Genomic DNA, 10,630 nt, shown 5'->3' with positions numbered 1-10,630 from the left:
GCGCGACTTTTACAGATTCACATAACAGATTTTCCATGCACTATTGAAAAGCTTTCATTAGAAGGTTGCAAAATGAATTACTTACAAAGCAATAAATCTTATTTTTTTAAAATGGATCTTCACATGCCTAATTTGACAGTAAGTTGATGTTTTATTATATAGATAAAGCTTTTAATATCAAAATGGTAAATACTGTTTTTGTATTTTACTTCTCATTATTTCTTTTCTATTTGTGTTTACAATTATATAATTTAATTTTTGAATTAGCTGCTTTATGTAAATTATTGTGTATAAAACTATACTTGCAAAAAAAAAACAAGTAAAAAATTATATTACAATGTCCCCTATTTGTGGGTGGATATACAGGGTGATTCATTTTAATCATAACAAATATTTCGAAAAATGTGAAAATGTTTCAAACAAAAATGTAAGTGAGAGGGACGTATTTTGGTCATGTTATTTTTTTTCTAAGTGAAGGTGCTAAAAAAGATACAAAGGTCATTCCATTAAAAAAAAAAAATGGAATTATATGTTTTTTAAATTAATATTCTATAGTTCTAATTCTATATATAAACGTATTAAGATAGATAAAAAAATCAATAGTTTACAAGTTATTTTATACTTTATTCTGACACATATCGACATAAAATATTAAATATCTTCTAAACTTTTAATTTTTTTAGATTTACACTTCAACACTTTTATTAGAATAATGAGATGAATCAATTAGTATAAAGAGAACATATAGTTTCTTATTTAAAAAATTATCCTTTTTGCCTACATAGTTTTAAAGCAGCTATGTGTTTTTTTACATCAATTAATTTATCTCATTGTATTTATGAAAATATTAAGGAGATTATTAAAAAATTTAATGTTTACGAGATATTTAATAGTTCATGTCAATATGTGCCAGAATAAAGTGTATAATATTTCGTAAATTATACAGGTCCACAAAAAAAAGTGCCCCGTGCTGGAGCAAAAAATAGGACTGTCCAGGGCAAATTTTCAATCTAGAGCGAAAAAATGGATCAAAATGAATCATTTTTTCGCTCTAGATTGAAAATTTACTTATTTTGATGTCAGATTCATATTCAGCGACTCAAAATACATAAGAATAGCTGGGTCTCCACCCCAGCACAGGATACTTTTTTGTGGGCATGTATAATTTACTAGATATTATATACTTTATTCTTTCACATATTGACATGAAACATTAAATTTCTTAATAATTTCCTTAATATTTTCATAAATACAATGAGAGTAATTAAATTAATTGGTGTAAAAAAACACATAGTTGCTTTAAAACTATGTAGGCAAACGGATAATTTTTTAAATAAGAATCTATATGTTCTCTTTATACTAATTGATTATTTATCTCATTATTCTAATAAAAGTGTTAAGATATAATTCTAAAAAAATTAAAAGTTTAGGAGATATTTAACATTTTATGTCAATATTAACATTTTGTGCCACAATAAAGTATAAAATACCTCGTAAACTATTAATTTTTTTATATTAATTTTTTTAATATATCTATTTTAATACGTTTGTATATAGAATAATTAGAGAATATTAAGTAAAAAAAAACATATAATCCTATTGTTTTTTTTATATCTTAACATTTTTATATGCAATATAATTAGAGGAATTATACTATGTAAAAGAAAATTATATATATATAATTTTATTTAAAAAAATGAAGATGACTTTTATATCTTTTTGGCGCTTCCATTTAGAAAAAAAATAACGTGTCCAGATATAGCCTCCTCAAAATCGTTCCATTTTTGTCTGAAACCTTCTTTCATATTTTTTGAAATATTGATCTGTTAAGATTAATAAAATTGTATTAATGACACTCAATTAAATTCATAAATATCTTTGATAAAGGGCTTAGAGCAATAGCTAGTTTTTAGTTGCTAATTTTAATAAATCCTAAATTACATGACAGACGTTTCGACCTTACATTTTCAATGTTCAAAAAATAATAATGACAAATTAAATTGATTTAAGATTTATTAAAATTAGCAACTAAAAACTAGCTATTGTTCTAAGCCTCTTATCAAAGATATCTGTAAAGATTAAAATAAATCATTCTATATGTTACAGGATGTATGTCTGTTTATAAATATCCGAGCAAATATCTTACAACTGGTTGAAATTATAAGAAAGTTGAATAAGAGAAATTTATACGACTCCGAGTTAGCTACAAAGTGCACGTAAAAATTCTTTTTCTACTCTTAATTTTTCCGAGTTATGTAGGTCTAACATAGACTTCTGTTACACGGCACGCTTTTCGCTGAAGTTATAACATCGATGTTATGAAACTGGCCAATCATAACTATTCCTCTGAAGAATGGAATGATTGCGTTTGGCCGTTTCATAACATTGATGTTGTAACTTCAGTGTAAAGCGTGTCGTGTAAATGTAGTAATAGTTTTTTTAAATGGTTACCTATTTTTTTGCATATTTGTATAGTAGGGAGTATTTGCAATCAAAATTATATGTAGTAAAAAATTGCTACTATGCATCGTTTATGAGATTATCAACATTTTAAGTATCAAAGCAGTAAGTTGAATTCTAAGTAATTTTGAACGTGGTTTGAAATGTCAAAGAGAGGTCGGAGAAGAAAAAAATGAACAATGTTTTTTATTAAACATTTATTAATCTATAAATTGCTCAAAATTTTGACCATCGTGTTCAATACAACATTTAACGCGTTTTACAATGTTTCTCATTGTTGACTACAGCATTTCTACTGTAATGCTTTCAACAGTTCTAGTTATTTTATGTCGTAAATCTTCTTCATTTTCAGGTACGGTTACGTAGACAATGTCTTTAATATAGCAGAACATTAATCAGCGATCTGCATCTTCTTCATGTAAAACTTGTACTAAATTATCACGAAACGATTTAAATTTGGATTTCTTTAATATAGTATGTAACTTCTTGATACTTCTAAATTACATGCTACTATTCTTATGGATGTACGTTTGTTTTCAATAAAACCTAATAGCACACTTGTCTCTTTCTCTTCGTCTGTTCTGATTGTACGACGTTGTCTTGCTAGTGATCGTGTTCGATGTAATTGATCTTCAACTCGCCGAAATGTACGACCGTTTGGTATCCTTTGTTCTGGATACTTTCGTTGATAAAGTAGCCGAGCTTCATTTTACGCATATTTAAATGCCATACCTCGAGCATTACACTTTTCACTAATTGTTAACATCGTTATTTTCGTAATCTATAATATGATATGTATTGATTGAAAAGGCGACTGACTGACTGACTGCCCCTAACAGACACTGAATTTCATACTGCTAAACAAATACTTCATTTACAAAACAAGCAGTCACGTATTTTCACGAGTTGAAGGTGAGTGATCCTGTTTGACATAATCGAATTCAAAATATTAGTCTGAACCTTGTTTTTCAAATTATGATATGGAAACTAACTTCTTAAGATTCAATACTTGAGATGTCGATTATCTCGTAAACGATGTGTAGTAGCAATTTTTTACCACATATGATTTTGATTGCAAATGCTCCCTACTATACAAATATACAAAAAAAATTATAGGTATCCGTTTAAAAAAACTATGTAACCTACATAACTCGAAAAAGTCAAGAGTAAAAAAAATTTTTACGTGCACTTTGTAGCTGACTTAGAGTCGTACTTTCTTTTATTAAACTTTCTTGTAACTTCAACCAGTTGCTCAAATATTTGCTCAGACATTTATGGACGGATATCCTGTACATAGGATGTTTAAAAAGAGATTCATTCAGAAGGATAACGGTTTTGGAAGAAATATTTCAAACAAAAGTTCAGTAAAAATGTAAAATCTATTTACTGATCTTATTAATTTTATCTTGTGCGTCGCCAAGATCAGGTCGAAGATTTATGGTCGATTTATGTATAAAATTGTATATCAATTTTTTTTAATATACTTTTTGATTCCAAAATCTTATAGCTACTGTCAAGATAATTTCAAAACACTATGATAAAGTTATTTTTCATTAAGTATTTTTGGAGAGTTACGAGTTTTTAGTGTGAAAATGAAAATGAGAAGAACGCCCTCCAATAGTTTTGAGTTTGACATACGATGTCAAGATTAAGATCTTGAACAACATTTAAGGGGTTTCAACTAATCGGGCACCTTTGATAATGCTAATGACGGTACTTTCGAGCTTCACAACTCGAAAAGTACTTAATGAAAAATGACTTTATTATAGTGTTTTGAAGAGCTCTTTACAGCTTTATTAGACTTTGGATTAAAAAATAGGGTGTTCCAATTAAAAAAAATATTTATTTGACCTTGATATGATAAAGTCTTTAGATTAAAATTAATCAATGGATTGGTTCCATATATAACAGAAAAAAAGTTTGAAAATATGAAGATTTATTTGTTTTAGATTTAACACACTGTATTTCCTAAATTAATTAATCGAATTCAAAAAATCAAATGTAGAATGGTAGGAAATTGAAATATCTTTCTAATGATGTATTTAGACTCCCTTTTCATTTGAAATTTTTTAAGGATTGGCATCTCTTTTAGGGAGATAAAGTTGAGAGAATTATATGTCAGAAGAGAGAGACGTCCCTCTTTCAATAAAAATCGATCTGTTTTTGTATATTACCGACATTAGCATTACGCAAGGTGTCCGACTGACGGCTAAAACCTTTCGAATTCTTTTGAAGATTATAAACTGGATAACATTTCTCAAGCTTTCAAGATCATTGGGGATTATTCCTCTTATCTTCATTTTTACATAATTTTAGCCGTCGGTCAGACCCTTGGGTAATGCTAACGTCACCGATCCCTATCGATTTTTTACTGATTTTTTAATATATTTCTTAGATTAAAATACGTATTTTTTATTTTTTTTAGATTATTATCTCCATTAGTTTCCTAGATATGAATTTTTAAATATTTTTAATTTATTTTATTTTGTAAAACACATTTAGTTGAACTTCTTTAAATTTTGAAAAAACAAAAAAATAACCACATCGAATTATCTTAAAACTCTCTATAAAGAAAAGAATACGAAAAAACTTTAAGCTTTTGTTTCTATTCGAGAAATCTAATTGAAATAAACAAAATCATTTTTCGTCAAGATCGACATTTATTTTTTATAAAAAAATTCTCTTATTTTTTTAGTACAAATACAAAGAATTTAAGCCATATTTGATTATGGTCAAAATTTTCGTCCATGTTTTTTTAATTTTTCAAAATATTATATATATTATTTAATGTTAGTAGATCTTTAATCTGCTGACGAGAGTTACGTAAATCATGTTATTTCATACTAGATAATATATTTTCAGTTTCATAATTATTTAGGGACTAAGGATTTTATAAAAATGTTATTTGAATAAAATAACATCTTTTAGAATATGTGAAGAAATTTATTAATAAATGTTGGATTATTTTTATTTTTTAGTTTTTTTCTTACTCTTTGTACGTTTTATAATTTAAAAAGTTTGAAAATTTTTTTACATTAAACGTACCATTTTTTGAGGAATAATAATGAGTTTTAGGTTTTTTTCTTTCAACTCGAGTCGTAAGACATTCTTTTATTAAGTTATCTTCTTCCGTTAATGAGAACTTTATTGCGAACTTTACTACATATTTATTGGATCTGACGCCCATTCGAACAGTTCATGTGGAGTAGTTATCTAGCGATCAGAGCGTTGAAGGCTTGCACTAGTTACCATTTTTTTATATGGTTTCCAAAATTATCAATGAATTTGTAAGGACTATTTCGAATGTTCCTGCTAAGATATACTATTTTTTTTATGGTGCTCCTTAACAATTCAAAAATTTTAAGAACTTTACAAATATCTTTTATCATGAAGAAGACTTTGAAGCGTCAGCTGAATGGCATTTTTTTATTACGGTGCATGGCAAGGATTCATGTGACGGAATAGGTGGTACAGTAAAAAGAATGGCTACTCATGCAAGCCTTCAACGTCCAGCTGATTACTAGATAACTACTCCACATGAACTGTTCGAGTGGGTGTTAGAGGCAATGAATTTGCCAAATATCGTAATAAAGTTCTCATTAAGAAGAATATATCTTAGCAAAGGAATATCTTGCGACTCGATTTGAAAGGGCAAAGCCTGTACCTGAGACTAAAAAAATTTATAGTATTATTCCTAAAAAAGTAGTTCATTTATTATAAAAAAATTTTCGAAGTCTTTGAATTACGAAATATACAAAGAGTGAGGAAAAACAACTGAAAAATAAAAATGATCCGATATTTATTAATAAATTTCTTCACATATTGTAAAAGACGTTATTTTATTCCAATCATATTTTTATAAATCCTTATTCCCTAAATTGTGAAGTTAAAAATATATTCTTTAATATTGTCATGAAATAACATCATATATGTAACTCGTCAGCAGATTAAAAATCTACTAACATTAAATAATAGATTTAATATTTTGAAAAATTAAAAAAACGTGCACGGAAATTTTGACCATAATCAAATGACTTAAATTCTTCATATTTGTACTAAGAATATGGGAGAATTTTTTTATAAAAATAAAAAATGTCGATCTTGACGAAAATCGACTTTGTTTATTTTAATCAGATTTTTTTCTCGAATAGAAGCAAAAACTTTAAATTTATCTTTTTTTTTTTAATAGAATTTTAAGATGATTATTTTGACGTGATTATTTTTTTCCATAATTTAAATAGAAGTTATGTTCAACTAAATGTTTACGAAATAAAATAAATTGAAAATATTAAAAAATTCATATTTAGAAAACTAGTGAAGATAAAAATCTAAAGAAATAACTGAGTACTATTTTAATCTGAGAAATATATTAAAAAATCAATAAAAAAATCGACACAGATCGGTGATAAAGGCTGTCCGATTTGATGTGGAATTCTCTATATATAAAATATAGGTGTACAAAGTGGATATTAAGTACTCTAAAAGATTTTAAGATGTGGTTAATTCCTTACACAAATTTAAAATGAAAACTGCATATGACCACATGTCTAAAATGGCATAGTTTCGAACATACAGGATGTCAAGTAGTAACAGTAATAGGAAGATGAGTAGAAATTATATTTTAAGATAGCTAAACCTAGTCACAGAGTCATCTACATTTAAAGAATTTCTCTACGACTTCTGCTAAGTCGATATGGATTACGAAAGTTGTCCATATATACGGGACGTAAACTTGCAATCTGTCGAGTATGAATTTCATCGCTCTCCACAATGCCACACGACATCTTTACAGAATATCCCTACAAAATTGGAAAAAAACCTTTTCGCGAAAGTTTCGAAAAATTCGAATTTTGAAATTTTGTGTTTAAAGTTTTATCTAAATAACTCGAGTGGTTCTCGAAGTGTTGGAAAAAGACGAAAGTCTTTCTTCAATTTTAACGTGTTATGTTTGAAGCATGTTTTAAAGTATATTTGAAACTATATAAAGATTATGCGTTTCGCGGTGTCCAGATCTATTCTTGGAATTCCAACGTTTCGTGAACTTTGCAGTCCACTTCATCAGGGCGATACGTATCAGGCTACTCCTCGTTTTGATGAAGTGGACTGCAAGGTTTACGAAACGTTGGCATTTCAAGAATGGATTTGGACACGGAGAAAATCCGCGAAACGCATAATTTTTATACAGAAAGCACCCTTGGAAGCTTCAAGAATATTATGTTTGAAACTATTATTTTGGATATATGATGATCATATAAAGTTTTCATCGTAAATTTATGTAAGGAATCAACTCTTAAAATTTGTTAGAGTACTTGTTAATATCGACTCTGTATTGTATATTCAATGTATACTTGGTATTCAATATAGTTTTCAATAAATGACTTATATTATTTGTAATTTTTATTTAGTTTTTATATAAAAATTTATCTATAATGTTGATGAAAAATTCAAAGAATAATAAATACACTTTATTATTACTTATTTTATCGATTTTTTTCTATCATAATGGTAATTATTGATATTGTATTAAACATTCAATATTATTTTTAGTGTTTGATTTTAAGTAACTGTGAGTGGTTTACGCCACATTCTTTACTAGTTATTAGCAAAATACCAAAACTTAAAGAACTTAGATTGAACTCATGTCATCGTCTGGGCGAGTGTGTTGCATATGCTAGTTTAGCAACTAGATTTGGATTCAAAACATTAGAGGTATAATATTTTTCTTATGTATTTCAATTTATATCACATTAATCATTCTTATACTTATAGTCTTACTAAAAAGACATTTCACACAAATATTCTTATGTTTCAGATTTTAGACTTACGGGATACAGCACTTGGAGATAGTGAAGTTGGTTGTTTTAGTAGTACTAAAACTCTAACGCATCTTTATTTGGAATGCCCTTCGACGCGGAGAAATGATGAATCGCCCGAAGTTATACAACATCGGCAGCAACAAGCTTTACGATTACCTATATTCGAAGATGGCAATCTAGCACAGGTACATAGAGAAAGTAAAGAAAGATGTTACACACAAAAAGATTTGTGCTCGCGGAAAGTAAAGTTGACTATTTCTCTAATTGATTATTTCTTATAGTTTTGAAACGAGCAATACTATGATGCTAATTAAAATTCAGAATTGGCAAAATTACTTTATAAAAGTAACTCGTTATCATTACCGTCATTTTTCTAAAAAGTAACTTGTTACCGCAAAGTAGGTGACTTGAAACAGTACAGTAACTTGGGATAGCGTATACTTTTGTTAAATTCAGTGATATCCATCCATGAGTCACTAAAGAAAATATAAAAACTTAAACTTTCTTTAATGTGACTCATGGATATCACGACTGAATTTAACAAAAGTACATATTGTCCTAAGTTACTTGCACTGTCCCAAGTCACATTTATGGTAACATTATTGAGGCTAGTATTCAAAATTGATTCTTATATTTAAGACTGTTTTAAGTGCAATAATAAAATATCACGACCAGTCAGCCAGAGGCTGTATTAGCATCTTAAGACATTACTTAATTAAGACGATCTTGAAATAAGAACGGACTATGAATATCGATAATGTAGAAAACTAACAGAACACATTTTTTGAGAGTTCTGAATAGCTCTTGTAAAGTTTTATCGAAAATCCTAATGAGAAAAATTCATACAATTGAAATCGAAAAAAAGTTACGAGCGATTATATGTATATAGGTATCGATTTTCCAATTTTAATAAAGTACAAAATTTTTTTTGAGAGCTATAACAGTTCTGTTCAGAATTCTGGATAGCCATCGCAGAATTCTATCAAAAATTCTAATAAATCTGTAGAATTAAAATCGAAAAAGTTACGGGTAATTATAGGTGTCAATTTTGTAATTTTTAAATACAAAAAAATTTTTTGAGTTCTAGGGCTTCTATTGAGAGTTCTTTATAGCTCTCAGAGAGTTTTATAAAACAATTTAATAAAAAAATTGCGTTAACATTTTTATATCAATTTTGAATGTTCAATCACAGTTTTTTTTTTACTTCCTCGAACGGAATTATTTTTTGAATGCATCAAGAACTGTGGAATTATAAGAAATCTATCCAGAACTCTAATAAAAATTATTTTTTTCGAAAGTGGGGAACTACATGAAGTTAACCCCTCCCTCCATATCTTTGAATCGCAGTTTTATACTTTTAATAGCCAAAATTATTTGTTTAAATTATCCATAACTCTGGAATTATCGATAATCTGTACAGAATTCTGATAAAACTTAATCTTTTTAATAATGGGGGCTAGTTTCACACTTTTATTTCTTAATTGTTGTGTTGTTCACATTGTATAGTCTTTAAAAATGATGTTTTAATAATAACCATAAAAATAAATTATTCCAATTCAGTTTTTAGTCGAGGATGGATTTTCTTTTGAAAATTATGGATTTCAACGATGTTTGATATCAGATAGAGCAATCTGTGCACTTGGAAGTGATATTTGCGATAAAGAAGGAGTAAATAGTTTTCTAGCTCCACAAAGACGAATAATAATATTACGAGAAGATATACGAGAAGATAAACGAGAAGATAGACGAATATCTAATAATCCAAATCTTAAAACATTGGTTGTTAGGTAAGTCAATGGAACCAAAAAGTTTAAAAGCTTTTTACAAAAAATGGAAAATATTTATACCTAATATTCTTTTTTGCAGAAATTATCCACGTGTAACAAATTCGAGTCTTATCCATTTGGCTTTAAATGCATCAAGATTAGAATACTTAGATGTTACTGGTACTTCTGTAACAAGAGATGGCGTTGAATCCTTTAAATCACAAAAAAACAATGTTAAAGTAGTCTCATCATTTGATGAGACATAGTCAAGGTCATATCTAGCAAATTAAAAATTAAGAAATATTTATATTTTGTTAATACTTTTTGAAAATTAATACTTTTATATTTTTTTAAAATATACGTTATGCTTCGAGATTAAGATCTGTCTAATGTTCAAACTATTTTCTATATCTATAAATAAATAATTTCGATTATATTTTATTTGCAAAAAAATAAAACAAATAGATAAAAGGAGGAGTCTTCATAAGACCAGTTTGAATTTTTTTTCAAACTACAATACCAAAAACGTTTTATTATTGTAAAAATTATCATTACCAGGTGATTTTAGCTTAAACAAACATATTTAAT

The 10,630-nt window shown here is 27.5% G+C and overlaps 1 protein-coding gene across 1 annotated transcript in view; it reads left to right on the top strand.

Annotated features, from left to right (window-relative positions):
• Window positions 1-10,319, top strand: part of LOC108747950 — a 55,388-nt gene extending 45,069 nt beyond the window's left edge. Inside the window, exons 5-9 of the mRNA XM_018485852.1 lie at window positions 16-138; window positions 8,008-8,169; window positions 8,273-8,461; window positions 9,837-10,063; window positions 10,143-10,319. Of these exons, the coding sequence (XP_018341354.1) occupies window positions 16-138; window positions 8,008-8,169; window positions 8,273-8,461; window positions 9,837-10,063; window positions 10,143-10,308 (867 nt within the window). The 3' untranslated portion in view covers window positions 10,309-10,319. The remainder of the gene's footprint in view (window positions 1-15; window positions 139-8,007; window positions 8,170-8,272; window positions 8,462-9,836; window positions 10,064-10,142) is intronic.
• The last annotated feature ends 311 nt before the right edge of the window (window positions 10,320-10,630 follow it).

Source organism: Trachymyrmex septentrionalis, unplaced genomic scaffold, assembly GCF_001594115.1.
Source record: "Trachymyrmex septentrionalis isolate Tsep2-gDNA-1 unplaced genomic scaffold, Tsep1.0 scaffold206, whole genome shotgun sequence".
In the NCBI taxonomy this organism is placed as follows: Eukaryota; Metazoa; Arthropoda; class Insecta; order Hymenoptera; family Formicidae; genus Trachymyrmex; species Trachymyrmex septentrionalis.
Note: the sequence above shows the minus strand (reverse complement) of the source record. Positions and strands in the feature narration are given on the sequence as shown.